Source organism: Panicum virgatum, chromosome 9K (assembly GCF_016808335.1).
Source record: "Panicum virgatum strain AP13 chromosome 9K, P.virgatum_v5, whole genome shotgun sequence".
Taxonomy (NCBI): Eukaryota; Viridiplantae; Streptophyta; class Magnoliopsida; order Poales; family Poaceae; genus Panicum; species Panicum virgatum.
The window spans coordinates 27,827,592-27,854,313 of record NC_053144.1 but is presented as its reverse complement, the minus strand read 5'-3'; the positions used below and the strand labels follow the sequence as shown (position 1 = coordinate 27,854,313).

The following is a 26,722-nucleotide window of genomic DNA, read 5'->3' as shown; positions in this document are numbered from 1 at the left end:
ATTTGTGCCACCACAACTCCGTGAAATTGGGTGTCACGTTCAAAATCATGCCACTCAATGGCATGATTTTGAACATGAGATCCAACTTCAAGAAATTGGAGTGGCATGGATCAAAATGACCCAAAAAAAACCCTTCCCTGATCCGGCTATGCAAGGACCACCGGGTGATTGAAATGGTGGAAATATATGACGAGATCAATCTTTTGGCACTCAAAATAATTCCGTTATTAGTCTCCCCCTTTGGATGTTGCCTTCATCAAATTGAGGTACACTCAGAACAATAAACTCTTCATTTCAGTGGCATTAATTATTTGGCCCCTTTTACAGCATGGAATGCATCAACTAGCATGGGGGGCAAGATGGTCCTTTTAAGTGGCCCGGCAAACATTTTTTATAATAATCTCACGCGTTGAACACAAATTTGTTGAAAGTTTAATACTTCTAGGAATATTTTAGATTTTTGTTTATTCTCTCTCAAGGGGTTGCAACACATGAGAGCTGATGTAATTTGTCACCTTTTGTTTTTTGTCAACCACCCGATTTTCATATATATGCTTAATTAGTTAGGGAAAAGTTGTGCAACATCAATTTGGGTTGGCTTTCATCATATCTTTGTTCAAACTAAATGGCCATATTCCCTAGATTATATTCTTTATATAAGGCATGCACACTTTTATTATCTAAACCTCATAATTTTCCATAAAAATTAACAGTAAACTTGTTCTGTGAAAATGATAGCATTAGATTGACATTTCAATGTACTTTTCCTGTTGTTGTGATTTTATTGTTACAAATATTTTACTAGTATAGGAGAAGATAATAGTTCTGAGTTTTATTTTAGAGACCGTCACTGCTTAAATTGCGCAAGTGTAGGGACCCTGACAAATTGACCAGTAAATTAATAACTCGAGATCCTTAGTGCTTAAGATTACGAATTGTGCAAGTCAATCAAAGGCTTGTAAAGCCTGTGTGATCCCACTATTATACCAAAAAGGGCGAACCTTTTTTTGTGGCTGACTTATTGATAGTGTACCACGCAGAAGAGTGCCATGTCAAAGCATTGCTTTCCTATTTCTTTAGCAGGACATGTTGACAAGTGGAAGAGGCTGCAGCTTTTCCCTGTTTGATTTCGCACTTCGTTGTCGGGCAACGCAAATCTCATGTACACGCTTATGAGCCAAGATGGCTGTTGTAGAGAATAATTGTATAAAAAAATTAAACATGCCTGACGTTCAAGTAAACATGCTCAAACGTAAGAGTCTCCTAAAAAATAAAAACGCTTCTCTTGCCAAATGTATAGTTTGTCTCTTCGGATACATAGAACGTAGTCAGATCACAAGATGACCTATATGTAGACAGTCGAAGGAGGTTGTGCTTGCTGCCTTGGATTGCTGGACACCTGCTGCAATGGAACCGCTTGCGCTCAAGGACATGGCCACATGGGCAAATAAACATGGATGTGCTCCCGAAATATACATGACCAAAACTGTGTGTTGCTGCACGCAGGGCAAAGTTGGAGGATCTTTTGTTTCTGAAGTGTGTAGCTCGTAATGCGGTGGACTGGTGGAGGGTTCTATGATTTAGCCTGGAGGCCTATGGACTTAGAGTTGTAACAGGGGTTTTTTTTTTTTTTTTTGCCAAGACGCGTACTTGAGCTAAGTACTAGAAAAATGTCGCACCGTAGCGCCCGGAGAGGCCCGTCACAAACATATATTAGTGCTTATAAAGTTTTGTTGCGGGCTCGATCAAATTTGATTTGGAATGTTAAATGTATGTATGTGAGGTGTGAACCGTCAAAATATGTCTATGGAACGTCCATGCGTTCGTAGCGAGAAAGCATATATGTGGCAATCATCATAGGTGTCGATGTTATGGTATATGCAGCGTGTAAGTGTGGAAGACGATTTAACCCGTCACCGATACACATTAAGGGGGTTGGTTTCACAAAAATCTTGAGGGTTTTATGTGAAATTGATGTTCGTGGAGTGCAGATTGATTTCGCTAAAGTTCGGGAGTTTTACGTAAAAGCAACGTAGGCAAAGTGCCAGTTGATTTTACCCAAATCTAGTGTTTTTTCATAAAATTACTGTCAATAGAGTCCGTGTTGATTTCGTCAAAGATAAGAGGGTCTTTTGTTAAATTGACATTCACAAAGTCTAGAGCTCTTTTGCAAAATTGTCGTTCATGGACTGTGGGTTGATTTCACCAAAGTTTAAATTTTTTTTTACAAAATTTACGTTTCCAACTGTTCGTGGCCGTCAGATCAGCCGATCCGACGGCCGAGGTGATTTGGATGACGTGGCCACCCTCGGTGCAAGATAATGCCCCAGAATTAGGAAAGATTTTATAACTGTAGTGACTATAATCTCTGCCCTGACATAATGAGATGAACAGGGGAGCTTGTTTCAGCTCTCTCAAACTATATCTAAAAAAAATCTACGCAGGGTGGGCAACCAATTTGTCCGAACTGATTGGTTACATTTCTTTTTTTTTAAAAAAAAGATTCAATTACTTAAAATAAACTTGACGTCAAGTTTGGTAGCCGCTAGAGCTCGCCGCTCTTCAGACCACAGCTCTTGCTGCGCTTAGGCTGCGGCGAACACAATGTCTACCATACTTTTGGTGTATTGCGGTGCAAAATGAACGGACCTCTGACGTGATTTATTTGGTGAACCTAAGCTGCGCATGAAGCAAACGGATTCATCGTTGTAGGTGGTGAGCATTTTAGATTTGGTCACTTCGGTTCGGTTTGACACAACTCACTAGGAGGCCATGCATGGTGTAGCGTTTGGTGGAGAAGAGGCTTGCGGGGACACTATCCTCTTCAAGCTCTACCGATCTCGTCATTCTCATCGACCTATTATGACAGCCTCTCCTCCATGACACGGAGATAGTGGTGACCACAGCAGCGATGTTGACCATAGGGACCCCTTTTGTCATTGGTGTGTGTTGAGAAATGTCCATGATGGGAGGGGTTCCAAACATAATATCAGCGTCATGTCTCCCATGTTGCCATCCTCACAAACACTGACACCACCCTCAGACAAGAATGTAACTACTCCATCGATCCTAAAATAAGTGTTGTTTTAGCATTTGAATATATGGTACACTATACCACAGCCACAATATAGCGACTACATTTTGGTCGCTACAAGTCATTATAGCCGACACTAACTATTTGTCGATAAAAGTGGTGTCGGGATAAGTTTTTGCCGACCGACTAGGTTTTACCGACCAACCATCTGACGCTATATGAGGATATTACCGACTGATGGTTCAACGCCATTCCGACTGATGGCGACGGAGATGCTTGGAGCAGTGGCAGGACCGCAGGCGGAGGAGCAGCTGCTGGATTTGGTGGTGGAGCATGAGGCACAGGGCTGCGGGTGGAGGAACGGCGACCTGATTTGGGGGGGGGGAGGAGCGGCGGTGGCGGCCAAGTTTGGGATGAGGCTGAGGGCGTCGAGACTGAGGGGTTGAAGGTAAGCTAGGGTTTGAGATGGTAGTCATACGCGTGGGAGGTTGCGGGAATGAATGCTGGGCCGTTGGTTTCAGTTATGGGCCTTATTACCTGAGGCCCAGTGCAAACTGCCGACGGATAGTTAGACCCAGTCGCTAGTATTTGCTTACCGATGGTTCAACGATATATGTAAATATTTTACCGACTGATACACAATCGGGAATATTGAAATGCTGACTGATTGTTCGCTACAATTCTTTACCGACCAACCGATTGTCGGTAATTGTCCATTTATAGCTATTGATGTCTGACGCTAATATGTGGTTGTGGTATAGTGGTAGATAGGTGGGTGAGTTAAGCTATTAGATTATGTGTTTTATTCATAGTTTAAAATAGCGGGCTATGTAAAACGACAGTAAGGTCCCCAAAACGCTATTAGCGGCGCTATTTTGTACCGTAGTGATCATAGCGGCAGCTCTGCGAAACTGCTATAACCCGCTATTTAAAACACTGGTTTTATTGAATCGATCGAAGAGGAGAAGTTGCAATATTTGGGTTGATCTATGTTTGCTGTTAGGCTTCTTTGATAATATATTTTGCCTTTTCAGTTTTAAAACCAAACAAACGCACTAAATTTTGTTACTAACATCTTGAAGTTGAACCGGAGATCGAAACACGAGGTTCGGTAACTTTGCGTTAAGTCTCAATTATTAATTTGGTCTATTTTTCGCAACCTTAACCAAAATCCAAACTTCAAGGCATATCCATACATGATACAAAGATTATCAATGTTTTAGAAGTTTATAGAGATTGGTGAGTGCATGATGCATTGTTCATCGGTGTGTGGCGAGAAATACCAAGAGATTGATGATGACTCGCTGCGCCCGGAGCATTGAGAAGGCTTCCATGTGCATCGGCACACAAAGCAAAGCTATACGAGCTGAACAAGAATGTACTCGGTTAGAACAAGGACCTCACGTTCGAGTTATCCTCGACGTTTGTAATCTGTGTGGCTGACATGGATGGCCCACGCTAATTTGCCCGGCTGTCGTCTCCATCCCCGTTGCCTGCCCTCTCCACCACCGGTGGCCGATCCTCCCGTCCGGACCACCGGGGATCCTCCCGGCCCCACATCTCCTCCTGTGCCACTGACACTGGGCCCTGCACCTCATGTGTCTCACTGACACCTCGACCCCACAGGTAGCGGGTCCCGCGCCCTCCCGCCCGCTTCTCATTACACACCTCTCCGTCCCGTTCCCTCTCCTCCCCCTCCCTCCCTCCCGCCCGCCCCCTCCCCTCGAGCTCCCTCCCCCGCGCGCTCTCGCCGGCGACGACCTCCAGCCAGAGTAAGGTAGATCCGGGGCGCTGTCCCGGCTGCCGGATAAGTGGATGGAGGGCTCCGCGGGCTCGCGTGGCGGCGGGGGATGCGGCGGCCTGGACGCGCAGATCGAGCAGCTCATGGAGTGCCGCCCGCTCCCGGAGACGGAGGTGAGGCCTGCCGCCAAATCCCGTTCCGTATGGTTGCGCATGATTCGTCTCCACGGTCGATTCGTGGCGGGATCGAGGAGGTTTAGGATGGGTGGTCCCGGCGCCGGAGCTCCTCTAGGGTTAGATCGTTTCGGCCAAAGGTGGTAGCTTTTGGGTGGCCTGGGTTCCGCCGCCAGTTGTAGATCTCGTGTGCGGCTATGTTGTCGACTATTTCGTTGAGGAGGGTAATAAATAGCGCAGCTTGGCGAGCGCTCCCATGATGGCTGGATCGGAATATGCTGTAGCAGCTCAAGCGTTAGATGCCGAATCTGTTGGTGCTGTAGTGCTATGTGTTTCGATGCTACTTCACCTGGATTTATGCTGGCTGTACCCAGTGGCGGAGGACGGAAAAAGATTAAGGTATGGCGAAATTATAAGAACCAAAAGCCACTGTCGTCCTTAAGTGCAGCGTCGCCCGCTGGCGACGCTCCATCTATGCTCATCGTTTATTAGCAATTCGTGTCATAGACTGACAATGGCATACTTTATTTTCGTCGTGAGTGGTGATGGTTCATGTCACCGGCTGGAATCAAGGAGTGCGAGCGTGCGAGAGAGACGGTGTGACATATCATTGGGATCGTGGCTAAAAATATTGCATCTGGCGACCAAAACGGCAACTTCTTTCCTTCAAACCAGAAACCACAACGGCAGCTACATAGTGTCTATGGGTTTTGGTGGCCGGAGCGAGGTATGGCGAGCGCCATACCTCGCCATACCGGGCGCTCCGCCCCTGGCTGTACCTGTCATTGAATCGACATTCTTACTGCTTTATGTTTGGGCGCTGCTTCATTCTGGCAATGCTCTTGTCATGCCCTGGTGGAGGGCTGAATGTTTATCTCTTTACTTTGGCATGGTGTGATCTTTACTGATTAGAGCATTGACAGGTCAAAACATTGTGTGAGAAGGCCAAGGAGATATTGATGGAGGAAAGCAATGTTCAGGTAAGGGTGTATGGCAGAGCTCTCAGCCAGTTACTCCTCTTGTCTTTTAGTTATTGCTGCTACAATGTTTAGCTATTTACTGTTTGTGATGATATCCATGTTTTCGGGGCCTAAGGTTGGTTGGAGAAAATGGTGAACATATGCTTTACTTAGTTTGAGTAACGTTATCCTTAGTTTTATTCTATTTGTAATTGTCATATTTTTTCAGTTTTTCATGTGTAAAGGAATCGACTTGATATGGACAGGAAAAATTGAAGCATTTGTGCTCTTTTCTTGGCCGTCCATGCCAGAAGTTCACTTTTTCGGAATACGATGTCTTAAGGGTATTTGTATTTTCCGCCTGTGGAATATACAGTGAGCACTCTATATGCTGGTGGGCGTGCAAAGTGATTGAGTGACAGATGAGTGGGAAAATTTGTATTGCCTCACTATTGGGTAGGTAATCCCAAATAAGTGCATGAATTTACAAACCGATGGTGATGCGTGTACTCTTTACTAGTGCTGCACTGGACCCTAGAGAACAGTACATATGTTTCCTTTTGATTTTCGTCCCTTATGATTTCTGTGTATATAGCTACAATCTAAAGGGTGATTTGATATGTTATACACTTGTTCCGTCTGCTTAACTACTAGCTTCTTCTGTGAAGCCTGCACGAAATAGAATTTTATCTGTGTGTGGTCACGGCCAAAGCGTGCATGTTTGCTTTGTACACTTAAGTATGCTGTTGTATTTTGCAGCAGCAGATGTTTTTTTAACTTTTAACTCAGCTTTTATACTATTTGTACAGCCAGTTAAAAGCCCGGTGACAATTTGTGGTGACATTCATGGGCAATTCCATGATCTTGTAGAACTTTTCCGGATTGGCGGGAAGGTATTCCATACACAACCCAATCTTTATGTTTCTCTTGCCTTTGTACTTTTGATGTCGTTCGTTTCATTCTTTGAAAGCTGACAGATCAATCTTTGTTGTTTACCAGTGTCCAGACACAAACTATTTGTTTATGGGAGATTATGTGGATCGTGGCTATTACTCTGTTGAGACCGTAACTGTAAGATCTAGCCTGATAGTTGCATTTGTTTCCTTTTTCTTAATTGTAATAGAAGCCTAACGTTCTTGTGTATAGTAGTGTTGTATTCTGCTGCCACCCCTCTGACTCAATTAACTGTTAAAGATACAAGTCATAGATGCAGTGATTACTTTGATAGCAGGGTGATTTGTAGTGTACCATGCAAGTCAGTGTTGTCAGATAGACACTACTATTGTTTAGATACCATACTACATGGATATTCATCTTGCAAATATTATTCCTGAATATAGTAACTTTGGTGACAGGCTTACATTTTTGCCACTTGTTCTCACCTTAATTTCCTTTTTACTGCCTACGATATTTTTCTTTTACAATTCTTTCTTTGCCAGACTTTTCTGTTAGTGTTAGATTCTGTATCTCCCTATAGTCTATACGTATCATGACTATAAATTGCATGTTTTTTATTATCACGAAACAAGAACAAGAGCAGAACTTGAGTGGTTGTTGATTTAGTTAGTGCCAACTTTCACTCCGCAAATTTCATCTGAAGTTTAGCGATAGCAACTTATGGCAAGGGTTTGGGATGCGATTTGTTGGTGCCACAATGCATCCTGCTTATGCGAATGGAATGAAATCCTTGTGCAAATTTGGAAACTAGGGTCAAACGTGTAGCAATTCTAGCATCGCCAAAATTAGCATTATCAATGAAAGTAAGAATAGCTGTTGGTGACTGTATTTTTACATTCATTTAATAATGGTATGTCCCTTAGTTGACATGATAGCGTACAATTTTGCAGCTTTTGGTTGCACTGAAGGTGCGGTACCCACACCGAATTACTATTCTTCGTGGAAACCATGAGAGTAGACAGGTACTGTACAAATATTTCTCCCTTTCATAATTATTAAAATACGAACCTTCTCATTTTGTTTTACAGTTTTAGCTTTTCTTAATCTAATATTTGTTTGTACTTTTGTATGCATATTGAATCATGCATGCTTTTTATTCCGAATCTCATTCTTAATCTGTATTTCATTCAAGAATCCTTCAATTATTGCAGATCACACAGGTGTATGGCTTCTATGATGAATGCCTACGAAAGTGAGTTATTTAGGTGCTTGAAAATCACCTACTTTCCTTACTCTTATTTCATGTGTAGCCTGTTACTTATGTACTGTAGCATCAGTACTACTAGGAGACATGCATTCTGGTTGCTCCAGGGTGATCCTAAGGCTGCCAATTACCTTAATTGAATACTTGATAATTGGAATAATCATAAAGAGGAACTCTGCTACTAAGAGTGACTCCGAGCATTGCCCATAGGTTAGGGGGGCACCAAACCCTGGCTGCCTACAAAAAAAGCTGCTGGAATTCTCATGGAGGTACTCACAGATGCTAAGGCCTGGGTTTGAGCACGTGTGGGCTATGTACCCACGTCTGCTAACGCCGCCTGGGTTCAAGCCCAGCTGGGCTGCCTCCTCAATGGGAGACATTGCCATTGCTCGGTTCTCCATTGTAACAATTAAGGTCTCTATGCTGCCTTCTCACTGCAGATTTTAGATAAAGACATTTTAAATGTTCTATCAATCATGTACCATAACATTAGTCAAGGAAGTTCAAATCTCCTATTATCATAACATGCTGCAGCCTAGATGGAATCCTTGTTGGCTATTTACAATCTGGATAAAATCGAAAGTTTATTAACCCGGGTTCTTCTAGCTGTCGTTCTTCACTAGTTTGATTCTTTTTGTTTGACCCTATTGTACTGTTTTTGATTCTTCAAAACAGATATGGCAGTGCAAATGTCTGGAAGATCTTCACCGATCTTTTCGACTATTTTCCTTTGACAGCATTGGTATGTATGCTCAACTTTAGGCCATCTTTCCTTTATTAAACTCAGTCCCTCGAGGTCACAATATTGTTCATGCATTTTTCAAAAATTTATGACACTATTCATTGACAAGAACTGTTAGAGTATGGTAATCCTAAACTGCTTTCATGAACTGGTGTTTTATGTGCTATTTTGTCAACTTTAGTCTTCACTATATTCTTTCTCCAAAATTAGAAAAAAACAAAGCTAAGGAATTGATGCACTGAAGCATCCGTCTGCCATATTTGTTTTTCATTCATGTCCAGATAATAATATATATATATAAATATTGTACTTTAAAATACTAGAAATAATCTATTTCCATTCATGTCCAGATAATAATATATAAACAAATTGTAAATACTAGAAATGATCTGTGGTTTGCTAGCTTTTGATTCGACTCACTACATATTCTTTTTTGTGTTTAAACATTTTTTCAAACTGATTTGACACTGAAATCTGTATGATACAATTTCTACTCTGTCAGCTCCATGTCTTAATTGTTGATAGTTTCTATTGCTTCGTTTAGAAATCTTATTGACATTGTATTCTTTCTCTACTTGAAGGTGGAATCAGAAATTTTCTGCCTCCATGGTGGTTTATCTCCTTCCATTGAGAATCTCGATAGTGTTAGAAGCTTAGATCGTGTTCAAGAGGTCCCTCATGAGGGACCTATGTGCGACCTTCTGTGGTCTGATCCAGATGATCGATGTGGCTGGGGCATATCTCCTCGAGGCGCTGGATACACTTTTGGCCAGGTACTTGATATCTCGGAACAGTTTAATCATTGGTTCTTTTTTACTTATTTGGTAGATTGTTATCAATTCTGCTCTTAATTGTATCATTGTATGGTTTCTATTTTCCAGGACATATCGGAACAGTTTAATCACACCAACAATCTTAAACTTGTAGCCCGGGCTCATCAGTTGGTTATGGAGGGTTATAACTGGGCACATGTAAGTTATTACTTATTAGCATGGATTAACTTGTAGCATCAGTTTGGCCACTATGATCTCATGGTTCTTACAAATTCACAGGAACAAAAGGTGGTGACCATATTCAGTGCACCTAATTACTGTTACCGGTGTGGCAACATGGCATCCATCCTTGAAGTTGATGACTGCAGGAATCACTCATTTATTCAGGTAACTGATCTTTCTTAAGTTATGCTTTTTCTTTCTTTATTATTTATTACTTCATTTTTTCGGGTAGTGTTGGGTATTCCATGTACCAGCTTTCTGTAGTATGACATGGCACAGTGTGGCAATGTCATGCGATTGAAATTTGGGAACCTGGGATTCTGGATAGCATTGATGTGGCAATTTTTTTTGGTTGCATATGTGAACTTGTGACATTCCTCCATGGAAATTCAACTTGGGTTTTATCATGCAGTTTGAGCCAGCTCCGAGGAGAGGTGAACCAGATGTGACACGGAGAACACCAGATTATTTCCTCTGAGTTATCTGCTGTATCATTTTGATTTTTGTGCAAGATTGCAATAGTGGTTGCTGGTCAGTAACATTTTTGTTGGATCCGTACGACAAAGTAACCTGACCAGCAATAGCAAGAAAATGCGGCTGCCTTAATAGTGTGAGAATTGATCTCCATTCGTGGCTTCAAGAGGTGCCCAAACCGACGTGAGAATCTGGTGGTGAATTGGCGCCTGTGTTGGCTCTGTTGACCGCTGGCTCGACAGAGATATAGCTTTTGTTTTAGCATAAGTTGCTTTGGTTCTTCCTTTAGTTTTGTTTTGCGTTGGTGTGCCTACAACCTCGGTGATTAAATGACTACAAATGCTGATCCCCTTGTTGCAATTGTGAAGAATGACACGCAGCTAGTTTCGTTCTTTACTGCTCATTATCCGATGTTACCCGTTGTACCCACACTTTTTTATGTAGCAACCAAACGTGTTATAGCCCATTTGTTTCGTTCTACATCTTGCTTCCCATATTGCTTGTATAATCGTATGAACTATTCTGAACTAGACAGTACTTGAGACAGCATGTAGTGTTGTACTGTACTGAATTTATTACCTTTTAATTTAGTTATAGGATTGTGCCCGTGCGTTGCCACAAGCGGTAAAAAGGCAACCAGTGCAATACATAAATATCAAGAAATTTATAAATGTTAAGAAATTAAAAAAAGATGATACCCGATGCTTGTTAGATCATGCCCATGTCTTGGTACGAGCAGTGAAAATGCCCGTGCGTTGGTCCCAGCAATGAAAAGGCAACCAGTGCAATACATAAATATTAAGGAAAGATGATACCGATGCCTGTGTGTTACCATGGGATCCCAAAAAGTGTTACCATGAGATCCCGAAAATTTTCAAAGAAAGATACGACAAAAACATTCCGCACACGCATGGTATGAGCGGCCCGAATTCTCCACTTTTGGTGACCAAAGCCGTCAGTACTGTACGTTTTATCAGCACAGAGGCGTCGTGTAATAGTCTTCAAAATCTAAAGAAAGCCAGCTGTAGGCTCAGATAGTCAGATCATTACTAGCCGTACTAGCTAACTTCACAGCACTAACACAGATGCGTACGTCTGACGGGGGTTGATGCCTTGATGGCATGGCGGTGCACAGCTCCTCTCTGCTCCACTGGCCTCATGAAATTTCAGGTCCGTTGAGCCTAGAAAAAAATATCGAAAAACCAAGCCAACCCGGCTAGCTCAACGGATTTGCACAAGAGAAAGAACAATCAGGATAGGAGGAATTGTGGATAGGCTCTCTTGAGGATTTTCTATTACAACGTTCGTGATCCCCTTGTCTCCAACGGTCTTATCCTGTCACAGGCTCATATCAGCAGACTCATGCGCGCAAGGGGTCTGTTGCCAGCAAGACTGCCCTCTTGTCTCCAACTCTCTCTTATGAGGCACAATGGGCCTACCGCCTACCCCATTCGGGCCCTCTAAGAGATAATTGGGATCTGCAGTAGACCCGGCAATCCGTCTACCACTCTTCTGCTGCATGTCAGAGCACTTGCAATTGAAGGCTGTTGTTGCTTGAAAATGAGATTATTTTGGGCCATCCAGATGCTCCAGCACCAAAGGATGATGATTTGACAGTCAAATTTGGCATATGCTGAGGCCGACCGGTATGACCGGTCGGGTCTGTACAGTCCGAGTAGAATTATGTTTTTTTTAAAGAGTCCTCATGTAATCATACTCGTGAAGGGGTATGTCTTCCCCGGCCTATAAATATAAAGGCTAAGGCCGATTGAGGTTATTCCCAATCGAATCAATACAAAAAGTCGCATTACTTTTACCTCTCAAACCCTAGTCTTTTCCAACCCTATATTGCTTTCTTCCTTCGTCCCGGCGGCGTTTGAAGACGTTCTGAGTGGCCTGCCGACCTCAGAGCAACCCTACGATCACGAGCTCCGACGGGGTCCCTCCCGAGCTCGCTGTTCTAGGTTTCCAGCGAGCCCCTGCCTGCACCGGTCAGACCGGTCGGCGAAACAGGTCAGACCGGTCTGCTCAGGGTTTCGCGGGTGTTGATCGTTTTGACGATCGTTCGCGCGTTCTAGCGCACTCGAGTGTGTTGGCGCGATTCTGTGTCAACACACTTTTTGGCGACTCCGCTGGGGACTAGATTAATCTTGTTTCAAAAAACCGATCTAGTCTAGATTCTCCAAGAAGATGGGTACTTATGGTGAGATCCACAACGACAACATCATCAAGGCGACCATGGAGGAGCTCACTGAAGAGGAGCGCAAGACCTACCTCATCGCTGAAGAGCACCTGAAGGAGCAGTTTCTTCAGGGATTCAAGAAGGAGCGAGGAGGCCTAGTCAAGAGGGTCGGGGAGTTCGTGATGCCATCGTTCAAGTTAAACCAAGACAAGGTCGAGGTACTTCCTAATGATCCCTCTGAATTAGTTAGGCAATTCTCTCTCATGGTAGATTCGAAAATATCTGCTGCGCAAGTAGCTTCGGGAGAGACTCTTGCTGGGCTTAATGATGAAATTGTAGCGCTCAAAAAAGGTAAAACTGTCGAGGGTGGCGCTCAATTCACAGAATCAGATTCGGCTGGCACATCTTTTACCCAAGATCAATTCTATGGGATGCCGCCGAACTCGTTTCCAGGGCAATCTCCGTTGCCGTCTACTGTTCATGCGCCACCGGTCCCACCGGTCACCTCGACCGGTCAGACCGGTGCAGGCGGTCAGACCGGTTACTCGACCGGTCAGACCGGTATGACAGGACAGCAACCAGTGCCCTCTGTACCGCACATGTCTAACCCTAGTTCGGCCGTCCCTAGCCGAACTAATGAGATGGTGATGTATACAGGGCCTCATGCTACGTCACAGCAGGGATCTGGACCTCATCGAGGGCCGATTTCTAATAATAACATGGCTTACTCTGGTCCTACCATGCAACGTGTTTCATCTTCTCTGAATACTTCGGCCAGTGGTGCTTATCAGGCCGATTTTAGTAGATTTAAAGAAGATTTAGCCGGAGTACTTAAATCTAAACTTGGGATTGATATGGGTGGGTCGCGTTTATATCAAAAGCCATATCCTCCTGAGTTTGATTTTATTTCATATCCTGTTGGTTGGCGTATTCCCGATTTTGTCAAATTCAATGGTGAAGATTCTCGTACGACTTGGGAACATGTTAGCCAATATGTCTTGCAATTGGGAGAAGCGGGTCTTGATGATGCCTTGCGGGTTCGTTTGTTTTCTTTGTCTTTGACTGGAACCGCTTTCTCTTGGTTTTCCTCACTTGCGCCGGGATCTATTTTAAATTGGAATCAATTAGAGCGCAAATTTCATGATCACTTCTATAGTGGGGAAGCCGAAGTTCGATTGCTAGACTTGACATCGATTAAACAAACTCGAGATGAAACAGTTTTGGATTACTTTCAAAAATTTAAAGCTTTGAAAAATCGGTGTTTTAATTCATCTCTTTCAGAAAAGGATTTGGCGGATTTAGCGTTTAATGGCTTGTGTTCTTACTTTAAGGAAAAACTTGAAGGTTTTGATTACATTACGGTTAATCATTTGCAAATGCGAGCTATTGGCACCGAATTTAAGTATAAAAATCTTAAAGATACTTTCAAGCCTCATCGGTCCAACACACATGTTCTTGATCCTAATTCGGATGGTTCGGACGATGATAGTAAGGAAGTATATGCCGCTGAATTTGTTTGGCCATCAAAGGCCAAACCTGGTTCGGTTCCGTCTCTCAAGCCGATTCAAAAGAATCGACAAGAGGAGCCGAAATTTACTTTTGATGTTTCTAAGTGTGATCGGATTTTTGATGAATTGCTTAAGAATGGTAACATCCTATTGTCACATGCTATTCCATCTCCCGATGAACTTAGACGACATGCATATTGTAAGTAGCATAACTCTACATCTCATGCTACTAATAATTGTAATGTTTTTCGTCGACAGGTACAATCGGCCATTAATGAAGGACGATTGGTACTTTCTGAGATGCAAATTGACAAAGCTCCTCTCCCTGTTCATACGCTGGAATTGAACAATCCAAAGGTGCTCATTCGGCCGGAACAAGCCGAAGGAGCTAAGGGGAAGCATGTTGTCATCGGTGATCCAAGACCGATGGATACAAGTGATAAAATCCTTGCTCGTGAAGTTGTCAAAGAGAAAACTGATGATGGCAAGGATACTTTGAAGATCATTGTCAGAAATCCCAGACTCGGGGGGCAAGGAAGTTCTCCACCAGAAAATCGGTCTGCTGATCAGGCACGACTGGTCAAACCGGTGTCTGCGACCGGTCAGACCGGTGTCTGCGACCGGTCAGACCGGTCCGACCGGTCAGACCGGTCCGACCGGTCAGACCGGTTCTTCCAACCGGTCAGACCGCCCTGGTGACCATCCCCGGACCTTCAAGCCGAAACGTCCGGAAGTGGGTACTTGGAAGACCAATGAAGTGAAGGTGCAGGGAAGAACTGCTAATCAAAAGCCCACCTTCAACCAGTTGTTGAACAAGTATACAAAGGCCGTTCAAAACGATCGGCCGTTAAAAAAAAGACCGCGTTCACCGCCGCGCCAAGATCGTCCAACGTCCCCAAGGAGGGAATCCAGCAGGCGCAGAGGTGATGTTGTCACGTTATATCCTCCTGCCACCGGCTTCAAATGCAACAAATCCGGCATGGTAGCATGGGGGGATATGGATGCAGTGTTTCTCGATGCCTTATCCTCCACATTATCAAGGAGAAAGCTCCAGGATGCCAGTGCATGACCGATTGGGACCACGCCAATCCGGTCCAGGGCGGCAGGTTGCACCGGTCAGACCGGTACACACTGACCGGTCAGACCGGTCTCATCAGAAGCAGGGTCAAGCTCCTGTTCCAAGGTTTGAGTATCACGTCAAAGAAAAGAGGGGGGGAGCAGAAGACCGTGGTTGATTCAGAAAAGCCCAAAGCCGATGTTATTCGAATCGGTGAAATCGAAGTGCCCATAAGAGATACGGGCAAAAGATCGATGAATGTAGATACATCGGTTGATGTTCCTTCACAAAAGCCAGTCATGTCCAATGATCATGAGGCCGGTAGCAGCAAGGGTGCAGCGGATAAGTACCATCAGCCTAGATGGTGCCCTTCAGGATTAACTCATACTCAAAAAAGGAAATTGCAGCGCCTCCGCAACAAAGAAAAGAAGGAACAGGAGAAGGAGAAGATGAGGGATGAGGAATTCAACAGATACAGGCCTATGTTATCTCAAAGCAAGGTGTGGAAAGCTAAGATAGCTGACCAGCTAGACAAACCGGTCGGACCGTCACAGCCGACCGGTCAGACCGGTTAGGAGGACCGGTCAGACCGCTCTGACCAACCGGTCAGACCGGTCGAGCCCAGTGCAGAAGCAACAGCCGAATCAGTGCCGCCCGTTTCGGTTTCTTCTGTTGATGAAGCCCCAGCAGTTCCTCTGACAGCTGAAGACGAGGAATTGGTAGACTACGAAGTGTCTCCAGAGCGCACCAATATGGAGATCAATGTGGTGCACTTATCTTCGGATTACTTCGTGGTTCCGGAGGAGGATTTGGCTCATCTTCAGTTCGGGCCCCGTGAAGCTGTGTTCCAGAAGCCAAGCGATAAAGACAATCATCTGAAGGCTCTTTATATGAAGGGACACATCAACGGGAAGCCGGTGACTCGCATGCTAATAGATGGTGGGGCCATTGTAAATCTTATGCCCTACTCGTTGTACAAGAAGCTCGGTGGCCAAGACGAAGACCTGATCAAGACGAACATGACCGTTAGTGGTGTTGGAGGGAGAGAGCCCCTTAGCGCCAAAGGAGTTGCTTCCATGGAGCTCACCATTGGAAGTAAAACGCTTGCTACAACTTTCTTCGTCGCGGAAGTGCAAGGTAACTACAACTTTCTTCCATGCAAATCAGTGTGTTCCTTCTACCTTGCATCAATTTCTTGTTCAGTGGATCGGCGATGAGGTTGAGATTGTCCATGGGGACACTTCATCCTTTGTTGCTTTAGCCGATTCGGATTCCATTAGTGCACACGACAACGTCAAGTGTTTATTTGGCGTGGACCTGTCCGATTATGATTTGATCAGTTGCACTAAGGATGGTTTTGTTTCTGCTGTACTAAAGCCGATGGATAATCGGCTAAATCATTTAATGTAAATCAGATGAATACAACAGAAGCTCCAGAAGAGACCGGTCAGACCGCCCGTGCCGACCGGTCAGACCGGTCCTGTCCTATTCGGCGCACAGGGCCGACCGGTCAGACCGGACACTCCGACCGGTCAGACCGGTCCAACGCAGAGTGGCAGCAGCAGAGGCTAGATCAATATCGGGCGCGCACGAACGATATATGTGAAGCCATTGAAGATTCTGATGATCTAGATAATCTGGGTCAAGGGTTTACATCAGCCGGTCCTTTAGAAAAGGTAGATATTGGTGATGGAACTATTCCTAGGCCGACTTTTGTAAACAAAAATTTATCGACTGATTATAAAGCCGATTTGGTTAATTTATTGAAGGAATATGTTGATTGTTTTGCTTGGGAGTATCATGAAATGCCTGGTTTGAGTCGTGATCTTGTTGAGCATCGTTTACCAATTAAAGCCGGTTTTAGACCATATAAACAACCGGTTAGGCGTTTCAATCCCATTATTTATGACCGAATTAAAACTGAAATTAATTGTTTACTTGATGCTGGATTTATTCGGTCTTGTCGTTATGCTGATTGGATCTCTAATATTGTGCCCGTTGAGAAAAAAGGATTCGGGGAAAATTAGAGTATGCATTGCTTTTTGGGATCTTAATAAAGCTACTCCCAAGGATGAATATCCTATGTCTATAGCCGATATGTTGATCAACGAAGCTTCCGGACATTGTGTCATTAGTTTTCTTGATGGTAACGCCGGTTACAATCAAATATTTATGGCCGAAGAAGATATATCTAAAATGGCCTTTAGATGTCCGGGATTTGTCGGTTTATTTGAGTGGGTGGTTATGACTTTTGGTTTGAAAAATGCGGGTGCTATTTATCAAAGAGCTATGAATTTAATCTTCCATGATTTGATTGGTGTCATCTTGGAAGTATATATTGATGATATTGTTATTAAATCGGCCGGTTTAGATCATCATTTAGCCGATTTAAGAATTGCTCTTGAAAGGATGCGACGGTATGGTTTAAAGATGAATCCACTCAAATGTGCTTTTGGTGTATCGGCTGGAAAGTTTCTTGGCTTCATTATTCATGAGAAGGGAATAAAGATTGATCCTAAGAGAGTTGAAGCCATGAAGAAGGTTGAAGCCCCTACATGCAAGAAGGATTTACAGAAGTTCTTGGGCAAGGTAAATTTCTTGAGAAGATTTATATCTAACCTGTCCGGGAAGATCGATGCTTTTACTCCTATTCTTCGGTTAAAAGATGAAACCGAATTTACTTGGGGGGCAAAACAGCAAGAAGCATTTGAGAAGATCAAGATTTATTTGTCTTCACCACCTATACTCAAAGCGCCTAGGAGAGGAGTGCCTTTCAGACTTTATGTGGCTGCTGAAGACAAGGTTATTGTAACATTCCGAAAATTCACTAAATTAAATCGTGCGCTAAAATTGTTTTTCGTCGTTGAGCTCGACTCCCCCTTAAACCCTGAACCCTAGTAGTCCCAGAATTTCTCCTGAACAACCCGACACTCGAATTCAATTCGCGTCCCATCTTTTCCCATCCAACGCGACGCGTCGCGACCGGCCGCCGCGAATCTCGCCCCCTCTTTTTCCCTCTCTCCTTTTTCCTCCCTCCCCTCCTGGCCGCGTGCCCCATCTCCCGTGACCCGCCACGCGTTGCCGACCGCGGCCGCAGCCGCCGCTGGCGCGCACCGCCCCCCTCCTTTTCTTTTCCCTCTTTCCCCTTTTCCCCATTTTCTTCATTTCTTTTTTCTTTTCTTTTTTTCTCCCCCTTTTCTCTTTTCTTTTCTCCCTTTCTTCTTCCCCGGCCGCGCAGCTCGGCCGCGCACCCCTCTCCCAGCGCTGCTCAATCGTGCCGCTCTGCTCCCGTGCGCACGCCCCGGTTCCCGCACGCGCGCGCACGGCGCGACGCGCGCGTGAGCTCGCCGCGCCGAGCCGTGCCACGCCCCGGCCCGGCCGCTCCCCGCTCACGCGCACGCCACGACGTCGCGGCCTCCCGGTTCGCACCCGAGCCGCGCACGCCCCGGGCCTGCACCGCGTGCGCGCACACCCGCGCGTGCCCCACGCGTCCGCACCACCCGTCGCTGCCACCACCGAGTGCTCACGCCGTCGCCGCGCGAGCCGCCGCCCGCGCCGCGCGAGCCACGGCAGCGCATGCACGGCCAGCCGCACTCGGCACGCCACCTCGTGACGCGCTCTGCCATACGCCCGCGCCCCTGCTCCCGGCCCGCGACGCACATACACACACCGCACCATCCGCCGCTGGTGCCCTGCCCGGTCTACACGCACCCACGTGCGCCCGCAGCACCGCTCGCCGTGCCCTGCCTCGCCGCTCGCGCCGTCGCTGTGCCGAACAGTGCCTCCCCCACGTGCTCGACGACGGCCTTGCCGCCCTCGCCGCACGCCACGTCACGACGCATGCGGACGGCCGCACGCCATTACTCCGCCCCGCGCCGCTCGCCGGATCACCTCACCGGCCACACCTACCCGCGCCGCTCCACCGACCTAGAGCGCCTATAAAAGACCCCCCAGCGCCGCCCCTCCGCCCTGCACCTCAAGCCATCTCCGCCCTAGCCCCCTCCAGTCTCACAACGCCGCCACGCCGGACTCCAGTGACCGCCGCCGCCCGCTCTCGACGACCCGCCGCCTCGCTCCATCTCAAGCCGAGCCAGGTGGGGGAATCGAGCCGCCATCTTCCCCTTTTCCTTTTCCCTCTACCCCGGGCCGGCGCCGAGCTCCTGGCTGCCGGGGATTGACGCCGCCGGCGCCCCTGCTCCCCTCCCCTGTTTTGGTCGGGAGGAAGGGGAAGACAGGGCGGTTTTGCCCAAAGGCCCCTGTCCTTCCTTTCTTTTATCTAAGAGCCCTTCCACCCTTTTTACCTTTTGCAGAAGAAACCTCCGATTCCCCCTATTTAGAGGAAGACCCTCCCACTATATAAAACTAATTACAAATAAACTCTTACACTTTTTCTAATAGGTCCAAGTATTCTTAGAATTTATAACCAAGTCCTTTCTATTCTAGAAAAACTTACGAACAAATCCCTGAACCCCTGATTGAACCCTAATCACCTCGTTGCCCTATCATTTTATGTACCAAACGAACTCTGATCAACCCGAAACTTTACCACGCCTCTTACAACTTATACCCCGATTATACTCAGTGTGACTTATACCCCGGTTATACCTCAGAGTTAGGTCGATGACCCCTTGGTGAATCCCGTGATGGCTAGTCAGGCTTAGCTAAGGTGGGTAATGGCTATGTTGGGATCTACACCGACACAACGATGTTCGAGATGTGGTATCCTACTTGTGGGTAAAGTTGCACACCTCTGCAGAGTAAAAAGCTATTCGAATAGCCGTGCCCACGGTATTGGGCGAGTTACGGTGTGGTCACATAACTAGTGTTTCTTGGGATGGGATGATGTGAGTTGTTTTGGAATTATGTCCGCCAGTTGTGCCGTGTGCTACGACGGACGGGGAGTCCGGTAGCAGTTTAAAACTTAAACTCCGTGTTACTCAAAACAAAAACTGGTTTTTGAAATGTTTTTTGCTAAATAAACCCCTGCATAAAATTTAGCTTTCCACAAATTAAACCGTGACCTTATCCTTGATATACCTATGCATATTATTCTGATATAACCCCCTCCGTGGGTGTGGTTGGACTTGCTGAGTACGTTTGTACTCACCCCATTCTTACTTTTTACAGAGGAAGATCCAGACTTCGTACCAGATGACGCTGAGTAGGGTTATCGTTCTACACCCAACCTTTCCTGTGGAACCGGTCCTGTCGAGATGCCTTCGCTGTCGCAGTACTCTGAGCCCGAGTTAGACCCCATGTGGGTTGCGGTCTGGTGTTATGTTGTAGCCTGGTTACTTATTATCATTATCTGTATCGAGTGTCCTCCAAGATTTGTACGATTATGAACCATCTGATGTAATAAATGTGGCATCAGCCTCCTGGGACTGATGTTTGTATCACATTTAAGTTCTCTCTGATGAGGGGACGCTTCAGTTATTGGGGCTGTTTTGACTCAAGAGACCGAAGGGAAGGAATATATTGTTACATATTTGAGCCGACGACTTATTGATGCGGAGACAAGTTATACATTTATTGAGAAGTTATGTTTGTCTCTTTATTATGCTTGTACCAAATTGAGACATTATCTATTATCTAGTACTTGCGTAGTAGTATGTCAAACCGATGTGATCAAACATATGTTACAGAAACTGATTTTGAGTGGTATAATCGGTAAATGGGCTTATGCTTTGGTTGAGTATGATTTGGCTTGTGAATCTTTAAAATCTATGAGAGGCCAAATTGTAGCGGATTTTATTGTTGAGCATCGGATTAATGACAAGCATGATTTAGAAGTCGGCTATATTACTTGCACACCGTGGAAGTTGTACTTTGATGGATCGGTTTGTGATGATGGTCAAGAGATTGGTGCTGTTCTTATTTCTCCGAATGGTGCTGTTTTTGAATTTTCAAACCGATTGGAAGAAGAGTGCACAAATAACCAAGTTGAATATGAGGCTCTTCTATTTGACTTGGAATTCTTGCAATCCATGGGCGTGAAGCATGTTGAAGCCTTTGGAGATTCTCTTCTGGTGGTGCAGCAAGTATCTAAGGTATGCCAGTGTTATAATGGTTCTCTAAATGCATATCTTCATAAATGCCTTGGTATTATTTCCTCCTTCGATGAATTTATTATTAAACATATACCGAGGGAAGAAAATGATAAGGCAAATGCTCTGGCTCAGCAAGCATCTGGTTATAATGTTACGAAAAAATATTTCAACATTCACAAGCCGATTCAAACGAAAGCCGAGTTTCTGGTTCGGGACACACCGGTCCGACCGGTCGGCGATACCGGTCTGACCGCCCAGACCGGTCTGACCGGTCCAGAGACCGGTCTGACCGGTGATGTAGCTGTTAGTTCTGATTCGGCTAAAAAAGATGATTCAGTCGTCTCGGCCGAAGCCCAGGATTGGAGGGTTTTCGATTGTTTCAAGTACTATAAAGGATGTGAAGAATGTCAACGGTTTGGTGATTTGCAATTGGTGCCTGCTGCGTTGATGCATCCTATTATTAAACCATGGCCGTTCCGAGGTTGGGGGTTGGATTTCATTGGGCAAATTAATCCTCCATCTTCAAAGGGGCATCGCCTCGTGTTGGTTGCTACGGATTATTTCACTAAATAGACCGAAGCGGTTCCTTTGAAGAATATGACGCATAAAGAGGTAATTGAGTTTATTATTGAGCATATTATTCATAGATTCGGCATTCCACAAACTTTGACAACGGATGAAGGTACTTCATTTATATCAAAAGAGGTGCGTGCCTTTGCCGAATCTTACAAGATTAAATTGCTCAATTCCTCTCCATACTATGCTCAGGCCAATGGGCAGGCCGAGTCTAGTAATAAGATTTTGATCAAACTTGTCAAGAAGAAGATAGAAGAAAATCCTAGGAGGTGGCATGAAGTGTTATCCGAAGCATTATGGGCTCATCGTATATCTAGACATGGTGCTACTAAGGTTACTCATTTTGAGCTTGTGTATGGTCAAGAGGCCGTTTTACCCGTTGAGGTGAATATGGACGCATATAGATTAGCAAAACAAAATGACCTCTCTGCTGTTGATTATCATGATATGATGATGGATAATATTGATGAGGTGACCGACAAGCGTTTGAAGTCTTTGAAGGAAATTGAGAAGGATAAGCTTCGGGTGGCTAGAGCCTACAACAAAAAGGTAAAACTTAAATCTTTTCATGTTGGAGATCTAGTTTGGAAGACAATTTTGCCTCTTGGGATGAAAAGCAACAAGTTTAGCAAATGATCGCCAAGTTGGGAGGGTCCCTACAAGATTATCAAGGTTATCTCCGGTAATTCATATATGATGGAGACGGTGCAAGGTGAGCGTCTACCTAGAGCTATCAACGGGAGGTACTTGAAGAAATTTTATCCTAGCATATGGCAAAGTGCATGAAGACAAAGACGGCCAGTATTATATATTGCCCTTAGTTTTGTTTTATGACTTGTATGCTCTGTGTAAAACATGTACATCAGGATAGTTCTTGCTTTTTGGTTTGTGAAACTCACCAAAAAGTAGGGGGGCATATGTTGACAGCCAAATTTGGCATATGCTGAGGCCGACCGGTCTGACCGGTCGGGCCTGTACAGTCCGAGTAGAATTAGGTTTTTTTGTAAAGAGTCCTCATGTAATCCTACTCGTGAAGTGGTACATCTTCCCCGGCCTATAAATATAAAGGCTAAGGCCGATTGAGGTTATTCCCAATCGAATCAATACAAAAAATCGCATTACTTTTACCTCTCAAACCCTAGTCTTTTCCAACCCTAGATTGCTTTCTTCCTTCGTCCCGGCGGCGTTTGAAGACGTTCTGAGTGGCCTGCCGACCTCAGAGCAACCCTACGATCACGAGCTCTGACGGGGTCCCTCCCGAGCTCGCTGTTCTAGGTTTCCAGCGAGCCCCTGCCTGCACCGGTCAGACCGGTCGGCGAAACCGGTCAGACCGGTCCGCCCAGGGTTTCGCGGGTGTTGATCGTTTTGACGATCGTTCGCGCGTTCTAGCGCACTCGAGTGTGTTGGCGCGATTCTGTGTCAACACAGTCTACCGTGTCCTTGTATGCAGAGGTCAACCACTTAGAAGCTACCAGCTAGAGTGGATTGAGATAGATCGGGGCACTCTCGTCTGAATGTCTGCCCATTCAGGTGAAGCTGGAGCATATATTGGGTGACTCCATTCGCACGACTGAAGTTTAACGAGTATTGATGTGGTCGGTTTATGAGCACTACGACGTCCAATATTTTTTTTTTTTGCCTCAAACAATTGGATGCCCTTGCCTTGTTTTATTTCATTTCTAACCTGGACCTACAATGTAATGACTGCACTCTGCGCCTCCTTAATTGATCAATACTCTTCGTTTCTGGGGTAAAAGAAAAGATGGTTCAAAACAAAGAGTTGGATCCTGCGGCTTGATTTGCAGGGAAATGACGTTGCAAATTTCTTTGTGTGAATTTATTTTATTTTTTGAACAGCACATCGATCGACAATATCAGAAGGAAACAAACCATTGCACGATATAACTAGCATGCTGAATTCAGCTCAGCCGGACGTTGGCATGGATGAGCACCCAAACTCCTCTCAGGCAATTTAGACGGCCACGTTTGAAATTAAACTGGCTCAGTGAACGTGTGAATTCAGATTAGGATCAGCTAAGGCTCATCTTGATCATCTGTTGCAGGTACAGAAACAGAACAGCGTGTCCCGAACACGGACGAGTGATTAGATCAGGGGAGAATTCCCTCAGTGCTACAAAAAATTAAGGGTCTTCCTTCAGTGCCACAAAAATTTTCAATCTTTGAGTTCCACTAAAATTTTCATACTTTATTTACCTCAATGCCAGTTCCGTTAGCCATCCGGTAGTTTTGACGGAAACAGACGCGAGAGCCCTATTTTGTAGGGAGAAATGGCAATTGTGCCTTTGTTTGACTGACGAAGGGGCCCGGGCCTGGCCTGCCTTATCCTCTCCCGTCGGCCCCTCGGTCTCCCTCGACTCCCTCGGTCTCTTGCGTTACCCAATCCCATCCTCCGCCGCCGCCCATCCCCTGCGGCTCCACCTCCCTCCCCCACTCCTGCCAGCGGCGCGGCTCCTTACAGCTGCGCGGCGCGGCCAGCAGCGCGGCGGATCGGCGCGGCGCGTCGCCGCCCCCATTGCGGCGGCGGCCGGGCGCGGTTCCCTGGCGCCGCTGCCGTTGGCCAGTACGTGCCATTCGGGGAGTGGCCGTCGGGGGATATTCCTACTTGCGGCGGCGGAAATGGCGGCAGCGGTGGGGGCCACGCGGCGATGCAGGGCGGGGCGGTGAGCAGCACCATCGCGTCGTCCATCGAGTCGCTGAGCTTCATCAACCAGGACCTGCACTGGAAGCTGCAGCAGCGGCTGGCCACCATGTTCCTGGGCCCGCCGAGCTCCACCACCGCGCACGTCGACGGCGTACCAGTACCAGCAGCGGCACACGTCTGACTTTTTTTCTCGGCAACAAACTAACTGATAGGCTTGGAGCGAGGACACCGTGACCTAAAATCAGCTAGTTGGTCTCGCAAGAACTGAAGATCAACAACAAGGACTTCTCGCAAGAACTGCACGGGGCTGCAGAAACTTGACGAGGCCGCGGCAGAACAGTTGGAGATGGAGGCAGGGCTCGCGGATCTTGCGCCGGCGTCGCCCCACGGACCTTGCGTCGGGGTAGCCCGCCGGGTACTGCGCCCAACGATGCTGCACGGAGCCAAGAGGGAGGACGGCGGAGGGATTGAAGACTAGATGCTAGATAAATTAAGAAGCGGAGAGTGGAGAGCCCATGGCGGAATGGCGCGAAAGAGGACTGGCGCGAGGCGGGAGCCGAAAATTTTCACGATTGGGAGCTTGTCCTCGAGGCGCAAATATAGCTCCGGATGGCTTCGGTTTTGGAACTGCGGAGTGATTGGGCATTGGGATAGGCACTGTTGGAGCCATATTTTTCCATTTATTTCCAAAACAAAAGTTTTTGGGATGTATTTTGGGTACTCTTGGAGATGCTCTTACAACACTAGCTTTTCCACACGGATAATGCAAGCTTCTTCAAAAGCGAGTTGTTATTCTTTTCATACCATATCACACTGGACACCATCCTGATCGTCCGTATAGAGAATCGAAGGGCAGAGCATGGATGTTTCAGCCTGCCCATCTTTATTTTTGAGGGAAAATCAGAAACTTGGCGCCATTTTCTCTGTTTGCTCGGAAGTCGGAACGGAGCCGAGGCGATTGCGAGGGAGGCCGGAGAGCGGCCTCGCCATGGAACCTCCGGGGCCACCTCCGCCATGGGTGCACCTCGCCGGACCTGCCTTGCCTTCTCCTCCATCTCTTGTCCCAGCTGCCAGTGCGCGTACTGGAGCAGCTGTCCCGTGCATGTATCGCAGTGATTAAAACCTGGAGTACTCCCGTTTGGTCTCCTCCCCGCACTTCACGCATAAATGGGGACGCGTGGCGTCCAGCATGAGCTTGGGAATGTTTCTAAAAAAACCATCTGCTTTTATATAAATTACAGATAAACTCAGATTATCCGGATCCTATAGTAACAGCGTTCTTAAAAGTTTTACACAGACCCTCACACTATATTTAATTACATATAAAGAAGAAGAAATTCGACAATCTTTGTATTTGCAAAAAAAAACTCCGAGGCATTTTTTGTTTACCCGTCGCGCAGGCGCCGCAGCCCCCTCACTCTCCTCCAGCTCCCTCTCCCTCCCGCTCGGCCGCTACTGCTCCCCGACGCCGCCCTCTTTCCCCCTCTCCGCTCTCTCCCTCCCCACTGCCGCCTCCCCTCTCCTCCTCCTGCTCTCCTCCGCCGCCGCCCGCTCCCGCGGGATCCAGATCCGGCGCGGGGCGCGGCTCGGAGGGAGAGGAGGCGATCTTGGCGAGGTTTGCGATGGCCTGGCGGTTCGAGAGCCGCGCGGCCCCTTGCCGCGGCTAACGCCGGTTTCGATGCGCGGGCAGCGCTTGAACGCGAGCACCGCGCGGAGAAGTGCATGGTCGTCGGGGCTGTAGAGGCGGACGCTTGCACCATCGATTTCTCTTCCCCCAATTTCCCTTTTCTGCTCTTCGATGCATCAAATCAGAGGAGATGCTGCCAATCGATCTGCTCTACTTCTCCAATCACCGATACCAGCTTCTTCCCCAGCATGGCAGCACACGTCCTCTCTCCGTCATTTGCTCTCCATCGCAATAATCTAGCCGGATCTACTGCCCAATTGATCTGCTCCTACTTCTCCAACGGCAAGCGGGCGGGTGAGATCAGCCGGCCGCGGACGGGCGGGAGCTGTGACTGTCGGCTCTACCAAGCTCCGCCGCCGCATGTGGGCAAGCTCTGCGCGAGTGGGCTCCGGCAAGCTCGGCCGGGCGCAAGAGGGCAGGAGCCGTGGGGCATGCTCCGGTGCCACGGGTGGCGAGCTCCGCGTAGGAAGGCTTCGGTGAGCTCGGCCGGTTGCAAGCAGGCGAGAGCAGCTACCTCCGCGTATGGATCCTGCTGGTAAGCTACCCTCCGAATGCTGCAACCACCCATCTCGATCCCCTTCCTCTTCACCTGTTTTTTTTTCTTCTTTTGATTGCATTATGGTTGTACCTTTCTCTGCTTGTCATCGAGAGATAATAATTAGTAAAGGAAAGTTCAGACCTGGTGTCTAATCAGCACTGAAGTCTGTAGATTGGGTATCAC

The 26,722-nt window shown here is 46.6% G+C and overlaps 2 protein-coding genes across 3 annotated transcripts; both read left to right on the top strand.

Annotated features, from left to right (window-relative positions):
- Window positions 1-4,615: 4,615 nt before the first annotated feature.
- Window positions 4,616-10,773, top strand: LOC120651089 (putative serine/threonine-protein phosphatase PP2A-4 catalytic subunit). Of its 2 annotated transcripts, none has more exons than XM_039928455.1 (11): window positions 4,616-4,660; window positions 5,872-5,928; window positions 6,717-6,800; window positions 6,907-6,978; window positions 7,755-7,826; window positions 8,016-8,056; window positions 8,744-8,810; window positions 9,392-9,583; window positions 9,692-9,781; window positions 9,863-9,970; window positions 10,218-10,773. In XM_039928455.1, exons 1-11 carry the CDS (start codon window positions 4,631-4,633, stop codon window positions 10,281-10,283), a joined length of 879 nt encoding a protein of 292 aa, XP_039784389.1. In that variant the 5' UTR covers window positions 4,616-4,630; the 3' UTR covers window positions 10,284-10,773. The 2 variants fall into 2 exon arrangements, with proteins under 2 accessions (XP_039784389.1, XP_039784388.1); XM_039928454.1 differs by lacking the exon at window positions 4,616-4,660 and adding an exon at window positions 4,718-4,948.
- Window positions 10,774-12,469: 1,696 nt separating this feature from the next.
- On the top strand, window positions 12,470-25,075 carry LOC120647911. Its single transcript, XM_039924719.1, has 2 exons — window positions 12,470-12,711; window positions 23,973-25,075. The coding sequence occupies exons 1-2, from the start codon at window positions 12,470-12,472 to the stop codon at window positions 24,493-24,495; spliced, it is 765 nt and encodes a 254-aa protein (XP_039780653.1). The 3' UTR covers window positions 24,496-25,075.
- The last annotated feature ends 1,647 nt before the right edge of the window (window positions 25,076-26,722 follow it).

Coding starts and splice junctions, on each gene's coding strand:
- LOC120651089 (XM_039928454.1), top strand. CDS start 4,850: ATGGAGGGCTCCGCGGGCTCGCGTGGCGGCGGGGGATGCGGCGGCCTG. Junction 6,979..7,754: donor ACTCTGTTGAGACCGTAACT/GTAAGATCTAGC, acceptor ACAATTTTGCAG/CTTTTGGTTGCACTGAAGGT. Junction 9,971..10,217: donor GGAATCACTCATTTATTCAG/GTAACTGATCTT, acceptor TTTATCATGCAG/TTTGAGCCAGCTCCGAGGAG.
- LOC120647911 (XM_039924719.1), top strand. CDS start 12,470: ATGGGTACTTATGGTGAGATCCACAACGACAACATCATCAAGGCGACC. Junction 12,712..23,972: donor GATCCCTCTGAATTAGTTAG/GCAATTCTCTCT, acceptor TGACTGACGAAG/GGGCCCGGGCCTGGCCTGCC.